Genomic DNA, 18,565 nt, shown 5'->3' with positions numbered 1-18,565 from the left:
CCCGCTGGGCTCCCGGAGGGGCAGCAAGGGCCCCCCAGCCCTGAGGAGGCGCCCGGGTCTTGGCGCTTCCCCCCGGGGTCTGCAGCTGTCGGAGAAGGGGACCCCACGGGGAGCGCTGCCCCCAGAACCTCACCCGTGGGTGAGGGTTCTCAGGGCCACGGGTGGGGGCTCATCCTTCCCGGGGCCGAGCCTCTCCCCCAGGCTCCCTCCAGCCCCACGGGGAAGCCCCATGCCTCTCCCTGGGCCCTGCAGAGGCCCCAGGCCGCAGCTCCCAGCACGGGCCGCCCTTCCCCAGAGATGGAGAAAGAACCGGGGGGAAGGTGGAGGGACGAGTGGGTGGGCACCCCCGGCCGGGGGAGCAGGTGAACCCACGCACCCGCCTGCCCAGACTCAGAGCCCGGCAGCGCGTGGCCGAGACCCGGGTCCCCGGGGCTGCTGGTGGCGATCTCCACCCGGGAGGCCGGGGGAACAAGATGGGGACGCCGCGGCTGTTCGGCATGGCGCTGCGCGAGGCTGGTGCTGCTTGGGACCTTGCCAGCCCCCCGGCCTGGGACACCGCGGGGGCTGCCAGCCCGGGGGGAGGCTGCGCCTCCTCTCCCTGCCGAAGGGCTGACGCCAGCCCATCTGCTCCTGCCCGGGTGGGACTTGCATTCCTCTTCTCTGAGTGTCCTTTAAGCATCACAGGGGTTTGAGCTCTCCTTTTGCAGGCCGTTCCTGTCCGCCCCGAGCAAGCTGGCCGCTGAGCGCGGCGCAGGCTGAGCCTGGGTGGCAGCCTCAGGATGGTCTACTCGCAGGCTGTGCCTGGCCGGGGACACTGTCACTGCGTGTGGAGGGAGGGGACCTATGGGGCTGGGGTGATGTATGTGCATTTTCCTTTCTGCCTGTTGTTTGTTTTACCTTGTAAACCAGCAGGAGTGCCTGGTGCCACCCCTGTGCTGGGAGAGCACCCCTGATGTGGGCTGTACTGGAGTTCCCTCTGGTCACAACCCCAGGGACCCCATGTGCAGGGGATACGGTCCCATGTGCAGGACTCGCATCAGGCTAGGCTTGCTCTCTGAGGGATTGGCCTTGCAGTGCCTCAGGGTCCTGCCACACGCAGTGATTAGGCAGGTCACTGCACGCCCTGGATGCACCCCAGGGAGAGGACACGGAAGGAAAGGAGGGTTTGGAGCAGAAGGAGGAAAGCTGAGGGGCTCTGAGGGCAACATAATTCCACATCCCTGTTAGCAAGTCCCTGGGTGCCAGGTCATAGGTGGCTTCTCCTCAGGCCAGTGGAGAGATGTGGGCTTTTCTAAAGTGACTTGTTCCTTGCTTTAGACATGTTGAGCTCAGAAGAAGCATGTGGCTTTCAGAGGGGCAACCACTCCTGCTTGCCCAGGCTTCCCTGCTTCCTCTGCAGTGCTCGGGGCAAGTGCTGGCCCGAGGAGCCTCTGCTTACAACCAACACAACCTCCCGTGCCTGGCACCCCAGAGCTGTGCTCACATCCCCCCTTAACAAAACACATGTGCACAACCCAGTGGGTGATCTCTGGTGCTCACGCGTGGGTCCACGGCCCTGGAGGAGGACCCATCTGCCTGGCTGCTGCTCAGCCAGCATTTTGGCTACACGAGGGAGTCAGGGAGAGGCTTGGAAGGTGCTATGGGCTTCTCGGAGGGGGAGGGGAGCAGCTCCCCTAGATGAAAGTCTGTTTGTTGCTAGGGAGGAGCAGCCCCTGCGAGGCAGGAGGTGACTTGGGACAAGCAATTGCAGATTAAAGTCCCTTGTGGCAGGGGTGGAAGGAAGGAGCAGCAGGATGAGGCTCCATGTGTCAGACATACCCCGGCTCCGTGACCAGGCACGCAAGGCTGAATAAAGCAGCTCCATCCTGTATCCCCAAGGAAATCTGGCCAGGGCAGGTCTGTGCCTCCAGGGACTGATGGAGAGGCCAGGACAATTAGCCCCCACCAGGCGAATCCTACACCACAGAGCTCCTATTAGCATGTCCATGCTGCAATTGTGCTGCTGTGAGCACATCCCTGCACCCCACGAGCTGGAGGAAGAGCCCCAGGAGGTGACAGCACCCCGAGGGACTCTGGGCTTACTGAACAGGGGGTGCCAGAACAGAGCCAGGCCAAGAGCTGTGCATCCCCTGCCCGTCCCGGGGGAGCCGGGCTGGACCGCAGCCGTGTCAAACGAGCTGGGTTTGGTTTCCTCCCTCCCTTGCATCCTCCAGGCGATTTTCTGCCTGCGAGAGCCCAAACACAGGCTGTTCCAGGGTACCCAGTCCTGCCCCGCGGCCACACCAGGAGGTTGCAGGGCAGCTCACGGTGCCCACCCTGCCTTTCACCCCGATAGTTTGTTTTTTTTTTTTCCGTTCCCCCTTGCCTGCCACATGTGCGTGTCACCCCCACCAACCCCACGTGAGGTTTGGCTCAATGAAGCCCCGTTCGCGCTGCTGCAAAGGCACCTCCCGGCGAGGGTAGGCTCAGGGCCGGGCGCTGCTCCTGCGGCAGCTCCGTCCCCGCTTCCCGGGAGCCCGGGGGACACGCGTGGGCCCCGCCAGCCCCCCGCACCCACGTGTGGGCCCGAGCCGACAGCGGGGCGGGTCCTGCCGGCGCCGCGGGAAAACGCGCGGCCGCCCCGCCCCGATTGGGCGCTTCCCGCCAGTGACGCCCCGCTCCGCCCCGCCCTCCCCGCGCCGCAGGGCGGGGCCGGCCCGCCTCGCCTTCGCCCGCCGTAAAGATGGCGGCGAAGCCCGAGGGCCTGCCCGCCCTCAAGATGGCCGCCCCGCCCTCGCGGCGGGGCGCCCCCGCAGGCCGCTCTCCGCCACTTAGCGAGCCGCCGGCGGGGAAGGGGTGCGCTCCCGGCGTGCCCCGCGCGGAGCGGGGCGGGGCAGCGCGGTAGCCGCCGGGAGCTGTAGTGCGGGGCGGGCGGCGGTCACGTGCCGCGCCCGGCAGTGGCCGCGCTGGGAGCGGAGGCGCCAAGATGGCGGCGCTGCGGGGCGGAGCGGTGCCCGCCGCGGCCCGGGCTGGGGTCGGCGGCGCCGCGGCCGCGGCCGCTCCGCGAGGGCTGGTAGGCGGCGGAGCCCTGCGAGAGCCGCCCCTCCGCGCCGGCAGCCCCCTGCAGGTAGGCGGTGGGGAGGCGCGGCGGGCCGCGCCGTGACACGTGGAGGCCGGGGCGGCTCCCGCGGCGGCGGCACCACCACGTGTGCCGGGAGCAGGCCTGCCGCGCCGGCGGTGGCGACGGCGGCGCTGGCGGGCGGGGCGGCCCTGCATGGGCTGGTGGGCGCCCCTCCCGCAGGCTGAGAGGGGGTGCCCGGTGCTCTCCCGCCGGGGCGAGGTGGTGGCGGCACCGGGGCGGGGGGGCCGCGGCACGGCCCCGGGACCCGCCAGGGCGGGGGTCTCGGTGCTCCGCAGCGGGAGGTGACACCCAGTCTCTGGGGAGTGGGGGACCGGGGGGGCGCTGGCCGGCTCCCCACCTCCCTTCGGTCTCTCCATCGCGGCGCCGCCCTCCGCCACCTGCGGGCGGACGGACGGGGCGGGGGGGGGGGGAGCGCGGTTTGGGACACTGACACCCGCCGGTTTCGGTGACAGGAGCTCCGGGTGGAGAACGCGGAGCGCTCCGGCCCGCTCCGGGGCGGGGGAGCTTCCCCGAACTGCACCGGTGGCTTATCCCGGGGGAAGTGGGGGATTATCTCAGGGGAAGCGTCTCCCGCTCCGGGGCAGGTCTGGGGCGCGGTGCTGCCGCCTGTGCGCGGCGTCCCTGATACCGCCGGTGTCACCGGCCCCGCTGGGTGTGGATGGGGAGCGCGGGGGTGCAGCACCCTTGGGTGGGACCTGGGGGCACCTGCTCTGTGCGTTGGCTGGGATTTTGGGGAGTCCTATGCTTCTGCCCCTTCCAGGACGCTCCTGCCTGGCCGTGGGGCTGCCGGGGGAGACCCCCAAACGCAGGCAGGGGGACACTGAGCCTGTGTCGCCTCTCCTGACGTGGAGGGAGCGGTCTGCGTTTGGGAAAGAGAGGTGTGTTCCCGCCTGACGCTTCCCGAAAGCAGCTGAGTAATCCACGGAGCATCCTTTGCCCGTGCTGCCCTGGCCGGCCGGAGCCCCCCGACTTCCTGGGCTCACCCCACGCTGCGGCAGGCAGCAGCCCCGTGCCCTGGCTGGCAGCTCCAGCCAGGTGAGAGCTGCCTTGGCAGCCCACCCGTGGCCAGCGTGGGGAGGATGGTTGCCCTCTGCTTGGGGCGTAGCCCCGGCACAGCATGCCGGGCACACGTGTCACGCGTCGCCAGCACGGCTTGGGCGGGCAGCGGCCCGCGGAGGCCTCGACTGTGCCTGCTGGGTGTCACAGCAGCGAGCGCAGCCTCCCCTCTCTGGTTGGGTGCTGCAGGAGCTGGTGGCCACGCTCAGGCTATCTCAGTCTTAAACTGTTGGCTCAAATCCTGTCTCCCCGTGTGCCCGAAGCTCGCTCTGGGGCTGTAGGCATCCTCCCTTCTCCCCCACAGCGCTGGCTGCTTGGGCACGGTGTGGTCTGAGCCCAAGCCTGTCCTTGAACATCCCTGTGACCCGCAGCCTCTTCCCTGCTGTGCTGCTGAGTGTAAAAGAAACACAGGGAGCTGGGATGGCGCGGAGGGTGTCCCCCCCTGAGCTAGGGGGTACAGGGGTCCCTGGCAGGGAGGAGAGCAGGCAGGGATGCGGAAGCAGGCTGGGCTGGTTCGTACCCCCACCCCGACGACGCACAAGTGGTGAGGGCTGAAGGAGGTGCCCGGCCCCAGGTGGATCAAAGGGAGTCCTGGGGGAACGCAGCCTTGTTCGTCAGTGACTCATGGCTGTGGGACTCCTTGTTGCAAGGCGCTGAGTCAAAGGAGTCGAGGAGGGCTGTGGAGATTGCCTGCCCTCCCTCCCTTCCATGCTGTGGGCAGGAGCCGCGGGAAGAGGCCGGTTTGAGTGGGAGGATTTTGCTTCCTCCAAATGTCCAGTGCCGGTCATGGCTGGAAACCTCTTATTAGATGCTGCCTTTGGGGAAAGCCAGCCCTGGAGCGAGATGGGCAGGGCCGTGCAACCCTGGGGCCATCCCCCAGACCCCCTTGCTGTCTGCAGGCCAGGGTGAGCCGGCCCCCTGTGTCCCTCGGCTGCTGACGCTCCGCGAGATCCCTCCCGCTGTCTCCTCCGGCAGTCCGGGCGCATCTGCCTGCCGGTCACCGCTGACTCAGGGCTGCACGCCGGCGCTTGGCAGTGCTGAGCGTGTGAGCCTGGATGTGATTCCCTGCTCCTCCCAGTATCTCCATGAGCATTGGCTGGGAATCGTTGCAGCCAGGCTGCGCTGTAGACGGCTGCCAGCGGGGCTCTGTGCCGGGCTCTGACCGGCAGCCAGAGCCGGCCGAGGGAGGGGACTGGAGATGCTGAGCGGTAAAACTGCTTCATAGCCTGATCTGCACGGCAGGGTGGAGCGGTGTCACTGGTGGGCTCCGCTTCCAGGCAGAGAGCTGTGGAAAAAGATGGCCTGGGCTGCTGAGCAGCCTGCAGAGCCTCAAACCACTGCAGGCTCCTGCTCTTTGGGGCTGCTGTGTCGGCATTCAGTAACAGGCTGGGGAGATTTGGGATGGGTGGGTGCAGGGCATTGCCGTGGGGGCCCTGGTGTTGATTCCCAGCCTGGTCCTGGGAAGCCTGTGCTCCGGGGTCACGCAGGGCTGTGCCATGGCCAGAGCTGCCTGCTCTGTCTGATGGAGGCAGGTCTCTGAAGAGCCCCAGGGACTGGGGGTTTGGGCATGTGGCTTTGGTGCTGCCATGTTTTAGGAAACGCCTATTTAGTGAAATGCCTGCTCATCCTCCGGTGAAGTTTTCCTCTTTCCAGAAGAGGATTTCAAAGTACACACAGAGATGGGGAGCGTTTTGTCCTGCATGGGCTCAGGCTTGCGCAGGCTGCGGAACCTACATGAAACACAGGTGAGCCGCATCAGATGCGCATCCCCCGTGGTTTGGCCAGTATCTCCCCGTCCTGCTCCAGGGGGAGGACAGCTTGCTGTCTGCTCCCTGCTGCTTTGGGAAGGAGATGTGCTTTCCCAGGGCTCCGTCCTTGGTGCCCTTATCTTCCCCGCCTGCGTTATCTCTGCCTAAGCCCATCTGCAAACAGGAATTCACGTCCTGTCTCGTGCCAGTGACACGCCTGCACTGCCGTGCCGCTTCTGGCAGAGGCTGCGTGTCCGACAACTCTGCTCAGCTGAGGGCTGCAGCCCCTGCCCTCGCCCGGCATCTTGCTTTTCCTGGCCGCCCTACAGCACTGGGCTGCGTGGCACTGTGGAGTGTGGTGCAAAGACCTTTCCGAAGTTATCTGGCGTTACCCGAACTTCCCTGGAGCTGGCTGGGGGACTGGAAAGGACGCGGAGCTGGGAATTTGAAGGAAGAAGAGCAACGAAGCTGGTTTTGTCCTGGATTGCGAGCACAGCCCGTGCCCTCTTGTAGCCTGCAGCAGAGGTGTCGGGGTAGGGCCCCGGCAGTAGCAGCTGGCTGTATCCCTGTTGCTGACTCTTGCGCTTTTGTTATATGAATTTCGTAATGTTTTTGGGCTTATCTGAAGCGCCGACAGTCCGAGTTGGAGGAGCGCGTGACAGTCCGTAGGGTGGGGGGGAGCCTGCCTCTCCCCTCCCTGTCCAGCATGAGCGATGCATGCTGCTGGGCAGAGCCTGGGAATTGCTGGGGGTTTAGAATTCATCTTTTCCAATCACACAACTGTGGAGTGAATTGGGTGGGAGTTTTCAGTGTGGAGGCATCCCTGGTAGTCAGAAGAGTCTCGGGCTGAAAGAGGCACGGGGCTTTGTGCAGTGGGGTGGAGTGGCCCCAACCTTTCCCCAAACAGCAAGGGGAAAGGTCCCCTGTGCCATCCTCTGACTTGCAGCGCAGCTGTGTCCCGCCTGCCTCCCCTGCCTGTTTGGGGGTGTTGGGGGTGCAGCAGTGAGCTCAGCTGCTGCTTGCAGCACAGGCTGTCGGGAGCCCACGTGCGCCGCAGAGGAGATCAGCACTGGTAGTGGTGCTTTGCAGAGTGTTTACCTGGCTCCCCGTGCTCCTTGACAGTGCTTTTCCCTCGAGGAGGATGACCTGAACTTAACGTCGCTGGATGCAGAAACCATCTTGGAGGCTGAAGAGATCCTGGGGACGATGCAGAACTATCTCGACTCCTCTGTGATCTCCATCATCGAAGACCTCTCTCTGAGCGAGGTGGGAGCCCACACGCGGGCGTGGGAAGTGGTGGCCGGACTGGCTCTGGCCATGGCATGGGTGGGGGTGGTGACAGCGTCCCCTGTGGCTGTGTCCCACCGCCCTCTGAGGCTGCCACTGCCCTTGCAGCAGAGCAAGGCCTGCCTGGATGCGCAGAATGAGCTGTCCCTGCTGACAGCCATCACCGAGATCCTGGACAGCACGGATGATGAGACCCTGTCCCCCTTCGACACCATCATGGACGCAGAGCTGCTGACCTCGCCTCGGGAGCGGGAGAATCCCTCGGTGAGTTGTGGGGCAGACCCCAAAACGGGTGGGAAGATGCTCAGGCAGGGCTCTGCCAGGTCCTGGCACGAGGGTGCCCTGAGGTGCCTACCACCTTGTCCCCAGCACCCTGTGATGGTCCGTCTGACCAGCAACGTGAGAGAAGGGCTGAGCCAGCAGTGGGCACCCCTGGGGCTCTGGTGTGGGCTTAGAGGGGCTGTGCCTTTGCTTTGGGTCTTGGTGTGGAGCCAGAGATGTGCCAGAGGCTCCGGGGAGCAGCATGTCCCCCTCTGCCAGGACTGTGCACATTGTGGGTGAAACAGGGCTGAGTTTTTGCTCCCGGGCTCTGCAGGGGATGTGCATGACCGCTTTGGGGCCAGGGGTGTCCTGTCCCCTCCAGCAGGAGAAACCTGCTGCTGCCTCATTCTCTGTCTCCTTTCCAGTTTCAGAAGTTTCTCAGCTTATCTCGTTCATCGCTGGAGTGTGAGAGCCCTGCCCTGGAGCAGCCCAAGGCTCTCAGGTCTCTCAGCAGCAGCAGCAGTATCTCTGTGGTTGGGAAGGTGAGCAGCTGAGCAGGGGAAGCTGGAGGAGCGGTGTCAGGGTGGTGCTGGGGTAACTGTGTCACTGTTGCTGGCCCCTGGCCCCTGCCTTGCCGCCTGGCACAGGCATCCTCTGCCAGAAGCGATGCTTTTACAGGGCACCAGTGGCTGTGGGAGCAGGGCCTGCCCCAGCTGGTTCGTGCTGTGGGACTGAGGATGCTGTGGATGCCCCCATAGGGGTGGCAGGTTTCCAGCTCTATTGTGTCTTACTGGGAGGGTCAAACGTGTTCTAGCTTTTTGTCTGCCGTGGGGCTTTGGTGCAGAGTTGCAGCAGACCTGCATTTGGCTGTGCCTGGGGGGGCTCTGGTAAAAGCCCAGGAACTGATGCTCAATCTGGTTCCCCTTCTCAGACCGACACAGACATGGCTTGGGACCGTGTCACTCATGGCCTTGAGGACCCGGTGCTGCCAAAGAAGCAAGTCTGCAGCACCCCGAGGGTGGAGAGGAAGATGGGCCGGTACTGGGCCCGAGAGCAACCCTTGCCACAGCGCAGCGACGGGGAGGAAGAGGAGGAGGAGGCTGCCTTGAGCCCAGAGCTAGACAGCAGCATGGAGGCTGGGGAGTTCTGTGTGAGCGGAGCTGGGGTGGCACTGGAGGAGCACGAAGACCCCTGCATCATCAACACAGGCGACGTGTCCCTGAGCGAGCTGGTGAAGTCCATGCACCCATACTGCCTGCCCACCTTCACTGTGTGCCTGGACCCCGAGACTGAGCCTGTGGCCAAGGAGCTCCTGAGCGGTCCTGTCTTGCTGGAAATTGTGCCTGGTGAGGGGGAGAGCGTGGAGATCCCCGTGGTCCTGCAGCCCTTGGCTCCCAGCTTCCCCAACCTGGAGCCCCAGCTCCTGGGAGTAGAGGAGGGTACAGGGGAGTCAATCCCAGAGGATCAACAGCTGCCAGGAGCTCCAGCCCAGGAAAACAGGGTGGAGGAGGAGAAACTGCCTGGGAAGGAGCCCTCCTGCAGTACCCCAGAGAGCACGTCCCCACCGGAGACAGCAGCACCCGGAGCCTGGCGCCCTGACAGCAGCTCCCAGCGCAGCACGGAGGCCCCAGCGGGTGGCAAACGCGAGGGCTCCAAGAAGGGACGTGGCCGTGAGAGAGCAAGGAAGAGTCGGAAAAAGAAAGCTGAGGAGGACCAAAGTGAGCAGGCCAGGCCAGGCAGGGACAGCGTGGCCCACCGACTCCGCTCAGCCGGCTCTGGGCAGCCCCCGAGCCAGCCTGCCGGCAGCCGGCGACGGGCAGCATGTCCCTCTGTCCAGGTCTCGGACTTCCTGGCACAGCAGCTGGAGCGAGCCCGGAAGGAGGGGCAGATGGAGCTGCGGACCGAGCAGGCACCGCGGCCACGGGGCAGGCCCCGGAGCACGGCGGGGGTCTCCCTGCTTGAGAAAGCGCAGCGGGAGCTGCAAAAGGAGCTGGTGCTAGAAACGGTGAGCATGGCCCCGGAGAAGGCTGAGACTGTGGTGCCTCTGGAGAAGACCACACCAAGTGTGGAGGAGCAGCCAGCAGCTGCATGTCCCGGCCCTGCAGACCAGGCTGAGGGCAGGGGAGATGCACAGCCGGCTGCCGGACAGGGTGACGGAGTTTCGGAGGCTGCCTCTCCACTCCCAGAGCGAGACGTGGGGCTGGAGCCCCCCCTGAGCCTGCCGGTGACAGAACCGAGTGAGGGCCTGCCCAGGGAAGCCAAACCCAAGGCCTTGAGCCTGCGGGAATACCGCATCCGCATGCTGCACCGCCAGCCCAGCCAGGGCGGCAGGAAGGATGGCGAGAAGCAAGCAGCCAGCAAGTGGCCCAGCGTCCCTGAGCCTCCGACAGAGCTGGCAGAGATCCCCTGCCTGGTGTCACCCGTGCGCCCTGCCACCGAGGTGGCCAGTGTGCAGAAGAGCCCGGAGAAACCCACCAGCCCTGCTGCTGTCCCTTCTCCTGCCAGCAAAGCTCCCACCGCTCTGGCTTTGGCTCCGGCACCTGCCACGGCTCCGGCACCTGCCACGGCTCCACCACCCCCATCAACACCAATGCCTTTTGTTGCACCAAACGTGCCCCCAGCCGCTGGGGTGGCCCCTGCTGGGATGCCGCCAGCTTCTGCCAGTGCTTACACCCTTTACCCACCAGTGCCTTCCTGGCCCTGCTTCAGCCCGCAGCCCGTGGGCTGCCATGGTTTGCCCCCGCTGCCCAGTGCCAGCTCCTCCAGTACTTTTCACATGGTGCCTGGCCTCCCGCCTCCAGCCATGGCCTGGCCCCCGCCGGCTGTGCCACCCCCGCCTCCATTTGGCCCCGGTGGCCCCTATGCCCCGGTGGGGTGGCCACCACCATCGTACTGGCCAGGAATCCCCATGCCACCTCCGGTGCCTCCCCTGGCATACGGGGACCCCGGAGCGGCGCTGCAGGGCGCTGCTGCCTTCCCAGCCAGTGGCCACCCCAGCACGGCCCTGCTGCATGGGCAGGCTCCCGCCGCCCCTGTACTCAGCTGCCCGGAGCCACCGGCCTTCCCTGCCCAGCCGCCCGCCACTCCGGTCAGTGAGATGGGGGCTGCAGGTGGCCCGGCCAGGCCAGCGACCAGCAGGGTGTCGGACCCCAGGAGGCAGGCACGGCTGGCGGGGGAGAGCTCTCTCCCCAAGGCCCCTCCGGCCCCAGCCCCTGCCCAGCCCCTGGCAGCCCCTTTGGCTGCTGCTGCCCAGCCCAGCAGTGTCCCTCCTGCAGCTCCAGCCCAGCACACGGCAGCCCCCCAGGCTGCCCCCTCCCAGCCTCTGGAGGAACCCCAGGCTGCGACCCCCACCCAGCTTCCAAAGGCCCCCCCAGCTGCCATCTCTTGCCCTGCGGAGGTGTCCCCTGCCACTGGCCCAGCTGCAGAGTCCCCTGGCACCCACCCGACGGAGGAGGCTGCAGGGCCGGGCAAAGGGGCAGTGGAGAAAACCCTGCCGGAGCCCAAGGCAGCTGCTGGGCAGGAGCCGCCCAGCCAAAAATCCACCTCCCAGGCTGTGGCACCACCACCGAAAGCGGGTCGAGAGAGCAGCCTGCCCTCCAAGGCACCCGCCACGCGGCCGTGGAGGCACCAGCCGCTGCTCTGCCCGGCACAGCCCAGCGATAGGAGCAAGGACATCGTGCAAGCCTTCATCAGCGAGATCGGTGAGCAGGAGGGCTGTGGGGTGCTGGGCTGAGCATCGCCAGCCAGCAAGGCAGCAGTGCTGCTGGCAGCCCAGGTAGCGGGACCGGTTCCTGGCGCTTCTGGGGGCGAGGGTGGCAAAGCTGCGCCTGCAGCCTTGAGGTTTCTTTCCAGCGCTCTGCCAGGATGTTGCCTCCAGTGGATGGTCTGGGCTGGCTGTGCCCAAACTGGTCCCTCCTGGGGCTGCAGAGCTGGGTGCTCCTGTCCTTGCTGTGGGAGATGCGGAGCTGCTGCAGGCTCTGCTGCTGCTTCTCCTCGCCAGCGCTCGCCCCATCACCTGGGGAGGCTGATGCAGAGGGAGGATGTGGCTGGGGTGCATCCCTGTGGTGCCAGGAGGGTTTTGGCTGACCTGACTTGCTGTGTTCTCTCCCTGGCCCAGGGATTGAAGCCACCGACCTGTCCAGCCTGCTGGAGCAGTTTGAGAAGTCTGAAGGTGCGGATGCAGCGTGCCATTCCCCACAGGGCTCCCTCCGTGCCGTGCCGGCCTCCCTAGGCTGCCTGTGCTCCCTGGGGTGGGAGCAGGGGGCTGGGATGCTGTTGCCTGTGGGCTGGCATTACCCCGCCTGGGTGCCTTGTCCCGGGGGTCTCTGCCCCTGTCTCCTTCTTGGCCTGTGAAAGCAACCAGGAGTCCTCAGGGTGGCCAAAGGGGTGGTGAAGAGCATGGGAAGGAAAGGGGATGTGCTGGGTTTGGGGTGCTGTGAAACTTCTCCCCAGCTGTGCCTGGGGTGCTCTGTATGTCCCCCCACATGCAGGGTCCATCCCTTGCCCTCCAGCCCTGGCCTCTTGCCACCCTCACCCACCCTCTCGCTCTCTTTTCAGCCAAGAAGGAGGAGGGTCCCGTGCAGCTCCCTGAGGACAGGCGGCTGACGGGGAGCTCCGGGTGAGTATGGAGACCTTCGCAGCCGGTGCCCCAGTGTGGAGCCTGGCAGAGGGCTGAACCCTGCCTTCGGCAGGGGCACGGGGCAGCTCTTAGTCCTGGCAGGGTCCAAACTGCGCCAGGGGCTGTGTCCACTGGCCCAGGAGGAGCTGAGCCCCTCGCTGAGCTGGGGGCCAGAGCTGGCACTGAGGGGGAAAAACTGGGGGAAGCGGTAATGGACATGACTGGGCTGTGCAAGTTCCATCCTTGCAGCACTCTGGGATCCTTAGTCCCTCTGGCCTGGCTGGTGGGGCAGCTCAGGTGGGTTCCCCAGGCTTGGGGACTGGGGCTGGGCTTTGGCAGCTGCATTTGACAAAGCTCCTTTCCCCTTCTCAGGCCTGAGACTCAGCAGGACAGGAAGCCCCCGGATGGCCTGCAGGCCTCTGAGCTGGCCAATGTGGCAGGTAATGCCTGGGGCGAGGCGGGGGAGCCCACAGTGTCCTGGCAGAGGCTGTCCTGGGACTGGAGGAGACTCTGGGGCTTGAGGGAAGCTGGGCTGGGAGGTGGCCCCAGCTGGGTGGGTTGCAGCAAGGGGCTGCTCTTGAAAGCCCTCCGGTGTTCTTGCAGGCCTCACCCCCCCAGCAACACCCCCCCACCAGCTCTGGAAGCCATTGCCTGCTGTCTCACTGCTGGCCAAGGCCCAGTCGCCCGGGTCTGCACCCCAGGAAGGGCCCCAGAAGACAGCCAAGCTGATGAAAGCCAAGCCGCTGCCCCCAAGCAAGCTCCAGGGGAAGAACCTGGCGCCGGCACCCACCAGCTCAGCCCCCAGCCACGTCTGCTCGGGAGACCACGACTACTGCATCCCAGGGGCAGCGCAGCCAGAGAGCAACGGCAGCCCCGGCACGCAGCCCCGGGCCGAGGGTGGCTCCCGCTGGAATGTCAAACACCACCGGGACATCACTATCAAACCCATCTCTTCCTTAACCAAACGGACGCTGGACCAGCCCAAGCCCACCCCGCCAGCCCCTGCCACCACCGTGGGGCCCAACCAGGAGCCTCTGGGGACGGCCTGCCTTGCCCCCCTGGATTATCGGACTAGCGTCCCCAACAAGGCCACCGCCGGGTGCAGCAGTCCCCCCACCTCGGTGCTCCTGTCTCCAGCTGCATCCCCCTGCCGGGACCAGGAGCTGCGGACTCCCAGTGCCCAGCCCAACCGTGCTGCTGCCAAGAGGTCCCTGCGCTGCTACCGGAGACCCCGGGACTCGCCCAGCCCCTCTGCCAGCAGCTGGAGGGCTGGCCGGAGCCGTGCCAGCCGCTCTTTCAGCTCCAGTTCGGATGGAGCTAGCGAGTCCTCATCTTCATCTTCATCCTCGTCCTCCCGATCCCGGTCACGGTCGTTCTCCCCACCCCCCAAGCGGTGGCGAAGGTAAGCGGTGGAGTGTCTGTCTGCTTGTTCTTTGGGCCATTGTCTGGTGGCTGGTCTTTTGTGAGGGTGCCCAGACACCTCTATGGGCCTCCTTGATGTCTGTATTTGATCTTTTTGTTCTTGTGGCCCTTCTGAAGGGGTGCCTGGCTCGCAGAGACTGGGGGGAGCTGCTGCAGCACCCTGCCAGTGGGTGTCTGGCTGAACCCCACGTCTGGGCAGGTGTGCCACTGCTGAGCCAGGCTTTCTTACTCCTGGAACACCATGGTACGAGTCCTTGGCTGCACCTTGGCTTTTGGATGCTTTTTCTGGGGTATTATTGCAGGTGTTGGTGTTTGTGCTGTGAGGCTGATGCAGCCCTAGATGTAGAAATGAGGAGCCACAATGGAGCCCTCCAGGGAGCTGCTGAAGGCAAGCAGAGAAAAACCCGTCTGGCTCGGCTGCCTCAGGGGCTCGCCATGCTCCTTATGGAGGTCGCTGTGTAGGAAAGTGGGGCGTCTTGGTCTCTGCGGAACATGTTTCTTTTGGTGTCCTTGTGCATCTGAGTGATGCACAGCCTGTCCCAGCTGGGGTGGGAGGCACTGGAGCTGGTGAGGGATCCCTCATCCACCCTTCCCTGGGTGTTCAGCTGGTTCTGGAGACATCTCAGGTGACTGGGCGTGAAGGGCTTGTGTCCTGGTTTTGGCTGGGATAGAGTTAAGGCCCCTCCGTCGGTGGCCGGTAGGTGTGAAGGCTGGAGCTGGAAAGAGCACGTATATAGTGCCATGTCCCAGGGATGTGCAGCTCAGGGACTTGCCCTGTCTGGCTTGGCTTTCCAGCAAATGCAGCTGGTCCTGGCATTCTGACCTGCTGTTCTCCAGGACAGTATGTGGCAGTACCAGGCAGCACGCCCCACTCGGGGCCTGGGTTTGCCTATGGTGGGGACCACCCGTGGGCAGCATGTTTAGAGAGGGACCCTACTGCTGGCTGGAGGCAGCACAGTTTGATCCCAGATGGGTTTCAGTGCCTTTAAGCTGCCTTTAAGCTTTGCCTGGCCCTGCCAGAGAAGCTCGTGCTGGCAGGAGGCTGTGGGCACAGAAGCCCAGCCCTGTCCTGGTGCATGCTACAGCCCACAGTGTGGTTGGAGACATGTATGGTCTCCATTTACACAGCTGCGGAGTGCAACGCGGATGTGATGGCTCCAGCATCATCCTGTGTGCTGTGTGGGGCTCAGCATGGCAGCCCCAGCTCCTCCTGGGCCTCTGCCTGGTCACAGCCATGTGCTGCATGGTTCCCCCATGATTGTTTCTTGCTCTTCAGAGGCTGTTCCTGTTGTGAGCCTGCTCCCTTTTCGCTGCGGCGTTTAGAGCCAAGTGGAGCAACATCTCTGTAGTGTCATGACTGCCCTGGCAAACTTGGGCAGAGGTTTCTGTAGCCCAGCTCACCCTGGGGATGGGTCCTGTCGGAGTGGGGTACTGGGTACCTTGGAGAGGACGAAGGTCTTCTTCTCTGGAGCCTCGTGGTGCTGGGCATGGGGAGGGCTCGGTGCTGAGCTGTGTCTCTCCTTCCCCCAGGTACCGCTCAAGATGTTCCCACAGCTCCTCCTCCCACTCCAGCTGTGGGTCATGTGGCAGGTCCCGGGACAGGTCCTCATCCTCATCATCAACATCCTCCTACTCGTCCAGGTCCACGTCCCGCAGCCAGTCCCGCTCCCCCTCACCCTGCAGGAGGAGTAACAGGCGGAGAAGGTGAGCGTGGCCACCCTGCAGGGGTGTGAGCTCCCCACAACCCACCTCTGGGCCTCCTGTGTCCCAGGCAGGAGTGAACCCACTCCTTCAGTATCTCCCTTGTGTCTGGGATCACTCTCTTCTGGCACCTCCTTGACCCTGTAGCTCATGTGTCCTGTTTCTGTCCTGCCAGATACAGTTATGACGCACAGGACCACTACCAAAGGCAGAGGATCCTCCAGAAGGAACGTGCAATAGTGAGTGTTGGACAGCTAGGAAACTGAGGGTGGAGATTTGGGGGTCCCCAGCCCCTCCAGAAATCTGTGGGGTCACAGCCTTGCAGGCAGCATTGCTGGGAGGCTCTGGCAGGGCATGGTGTGATGGGTGGCAATGCAGGGAGGGTGCTCGCTGCGAGAGGTCCTGCCCTCCGGGAGGGCTCAGAGACACAGAGTCCCCCCATTCCCATCTCACGGGGCGGTGCGTCCCTGCCCACAGGAGGAGCGGCGAGTTGTGTTTATTGGCAAGATCCCCAGCAGGATGACACGGTCGGAGCTGCGGCACCGCTTCTCTGTGTTTGGGGACATTGAGGAGTGCACCCTGCATTTCCGCTCTGAGGGGTAAGAGCTGTGGGGACATGGGGCAGCCCCTTCTCAGGGATGGCTCCTCTTTTCCCATTCCTCAAGGGGATGGAGCAGACCAAGGGGGGATAAACATACTGTGTTGTTGCTGATCTCCTTCCTTCTTCTTTGGCTCCAGAGACAACTATGGCTTTGTCACCTACCGCTATGCTGAGGAAGCCTTTGCTGCCATTGAGAGTGGACACAAGCTGCGGCGCCCGGACGAGCAGCCCTTCGATCTGTGCTTCGGCGGCCGCCGGCAGTTCTGCAGGAGGAACTATGCTGACTTGGGTGAGTTGCGCAGCCCCCAAGTTGGGGGGTGGCACCCTGGGTCCTCTGTCCTTCCCAGAGGTCTAGGGGTGTCCCCATCCTTGGGGTCAGTCAGGCTTGGCTGGGCAGGGCCACATCCAGGGATAGTCCCGTCCCACAGGGAGGTTGGACGGGGGCTCCCCGTCCCTCCAGCGCTGTGGTGGAGGCCAGGTCTGGTTCTTCATCAGCCCATCTAGAGGTTGACATGTGAAGCGAGATGGAAAGGAGTTGCTGTAGGGATGGCTGGAACTGTGCTGGTGTCCCCATGGCTCAAGGCAGCCTCTCACCATGTCTTCCAGACTCAAACCGGGAGGATTTCGACCCAGCCCCCGTCAAGAGCAAGTTTGACTCCCTGGACTTCGATACGCTGCTGCGGCAGGCACAGCGCAGCCTGCGGAGGTAGCGGCAGGCGAGGCGGAGCGCCCGCCCCCACTTTTATATTCAAATACAAAAGACAAAAAAAGTATGGAGAGAGAGAGAGAGAGATGGGGTTTTTAAGAAAAAGAAAAAGGAAAAAAAGAAATTTGTTTTATAACCAATATTTAAGGAGGACGGGTCATTTGCCTTCGACCAGAGGGGCCCAGGCGAGTGGCAGCCCCAGGCTTGCCCCAGCCATGTAATAAATGCGGATGCCCAAACAGCAGCACTGCCTCGTCTCCTCCTTCGCGTGGGCCATTCCCAGGCGTGGGCTCGGGCTGTGCTCCCTCAGGACCCCGGGGGCTCTGTGCTAGGGTCTGACCCTGGGGGAGGTAGCACACGTTGGGGACTGGGTGCAGGAGTGGGGTGTCTGGGGAAAGTGGGGCAGGACTGGGGTCACTGAGCCCCTCCGAGGGGTCTGTGACAGCCCCCAAACGGCCTGGCACGGGGTCAGTGCCTCTGAGGACAGGCAGTGCACACTCCTCAGACCGTCTGTCAGGCTTTGCTGGAGCGAGGACTTGGCACCCCAGCCCCGAGCACCCGGCAGGGTTTTGGGGCTACCTGCATCTCCCATGGTGGCCACGGAGGGGCAGTGCAAGATCCTCCTCCACCACTGCTCCTGCTGTGGGCTGGGGTACCAGGGGCTCAAGCCCTTGGCAGGAGCACCCGCAGTGGTCTGCCCGTTCTGAGGGCAGCATGTGCAACTGTGATGTCTGCCAGTCCCCTTCAAACCTGCTCGTTGTTTTTGCTCCAGTTTGCCAGAAGGAAAGGGATGTCTGAAATCTCATCTCTGGGCGACCCCTGAGGGAGAGGTGTTGGTGTGACTGCAGAGAGGTTACAGGTATCCACAGGGGGCAGAGCACAGCGGGATGATGTCTGGCAGAGGAAGGATGGACAGTGACAGGGGATGCAGGACGCCTGTCCAGGCCTCCCAGTGCGCTGCAGCTTCACGGAGGAGGAGGGTGATCCCAGGCAGCCCCCAAGGGGCCATGCCTGGGCCTGCTGCCAAGCATCTTTCCTGCACTTCTCCCTGAGCCAGCAGTGCCAGGGCCCTGCACCCCACTCTTGTGCTGGCAGCCAGAGAAAAGCCCTGCCTTGGGCTGCTCCTGGGCTGGGACAAGCCCTGGGATCCTCAGCACCACAGTGGGGCTGAGCTGGCTGTGCTGACTGGGAACCCAGAGATGGTATCGAGCACCCCGGCTGCAGGACTGGGACAGACTTGGGCAGGGTGCAGTGGTGCTGGGCCCCCTCTCAGCACCCCTTGGGGTGGGGGAGCCTGCAGCTGCTTGGCTGGGCTCTGCAGAGCTGGGGGAGTGTGGAGGGAAGGGATGGCCCCCCTCAGGGCTCTTCATAGTGCCTGGCGTGGGAGGGAGCTGGTCAAAGTCCTCCCAGACCCCTTGCTTGATGGAGGCAATTCCCGCTCCTCTAGTAGGAGAGCAGGGAGGGGAATAGCAGCAATAAACCCAGGGTGGGGGGTTCAGCCAAGCTGATGCTGCCATTTGGATCACGCTCAGGCCTCTGAGGCCCTTTGGGAGTGTGCCTGGGGTGTGCTGCAGCAGCAGTCTTACGGTCTGGGATTAGCACAGCACCTGGGGTCTACTTGTGCCCTCTCTGCTCCTCTGGATGGAGAGGGATGCTCCCGCCTGCATGCTGGGTGAGCCATGCCACTCCGTAGCTCAGCCCAGGGAGGCCTCCACAGTACCCCAGGTATGCAGGGCTCAGGGAGGCTGCCAGCGGGGTGAGACCTGGGGCGAGCTCCCACCCTGTCCTCTCCTGCCTGGCCCTGGACTTTGCACAAGGGAGGGTCCAAGGAGGCAGCTGCAGGCGAAGGTGTGAGCAGGATTGTAGGGGAGGCGGGCAGGGGGCTGTTAATCAATAATGCAGCTCTTTCCAGGGATGTCGGCTTGGCAGGAGAGGGTGAAAGCCAGGGCCTTGCAGAGAGGATATGAGTGTCCCTTTTTGGGAGTCCATGCAAACCCGTTTTGCTGCAGCACACACTCAGCCCCTCTCCTGCCCAGGGCAGCTG

At 64.4% G+C, this 18,565-nt stretch overlaps 1 protein-coding gene across 1 annotated transcript; it reads left to right on the top strand.

Moving 5' to 3' along the window:
* Nucleotides 1-2,965: 2,965 nt before the first annotated feature.
* Nucleotides 2,966-16,765, top strand: PPRC1 (PPARG related coactivator 1). The gene is made up of 14 exons (XM_074875097.1): nucleotides 2,966-3,106; nucleotides 7,048-7,191; nucleotides 7,321-7,476; nucleotides 7,899-8,015; nucleotides 8,405-11,174; nucleotides 11,591-11,644; nucleotides 12,031-12,091; nucleotides 12,464-12,531; nucleotides 12,695-13,493; nucleotides 15,044-15,217; nucleotides 15,390-15,453; nucleotides 15,692-15,813; nucleotides 15,953-16,104; nucleotides 16,422-16,765. The coding sequence occupies exons 1-14, from the start codon at nucleotides 2,966-2,968 to the stop codon at nucleotides 16,523-16,525; spliced, it is 4,926 nt and encodes a 1,641-aa protein (XP_074731198.1). The 3' UTR covers nucleotides 16,526-16,765.
* The last annotated feature ends 1,800 nt before the right edge of the window (nucleotides 16,766-18,565 follow it).

This window comes from Strix uralensis, chromosome 7 (genome assembly GCF_047716275.1).
Source record: "Strix uralensis isolate ZFMK-TIS-50842 chromosome 7, bStrUra1, whole genome shotgun sequence".
Classification (NCBI taxonomy): domain Eukaryota; kingdom Metazoa; phylum Chordata; class Aves; order Strigiformes; family Strigidae; genus Strix; species Strix uralensis.
This window is presented reverse-complemented; position numbering and strand designations above follow the sequence as displayed.

What these genes read in the sequence shown, in the direction of transcription:
- PPRC1 (XM_074875097.1), top strand. Translation starts at nt 2,966, where the DNA reads ATGGCGGCGCTGCGGGGCGGAGCGGTGCCCGCCGCGGCCCGGGCTGGG. An exon ending in TGAGCTGGCCAATGTGGCAG is followed by an intron (nt 12,532 to 12,694) that starts GTAATGCCTGGG and finishes GTGTTCTTGCAG; the next exon opens with GCCTCACCCCCCCAGCAACA. An exon ending in TCCAGAAGGAACGTGCAATA is followed by an intron (nt 15,454 to 15,691) that starts GTGAGTGTTGGA and finishes CCCTGCCCACAG; the next exon opens with GAGGAGCGGCGAGTTGTGTT.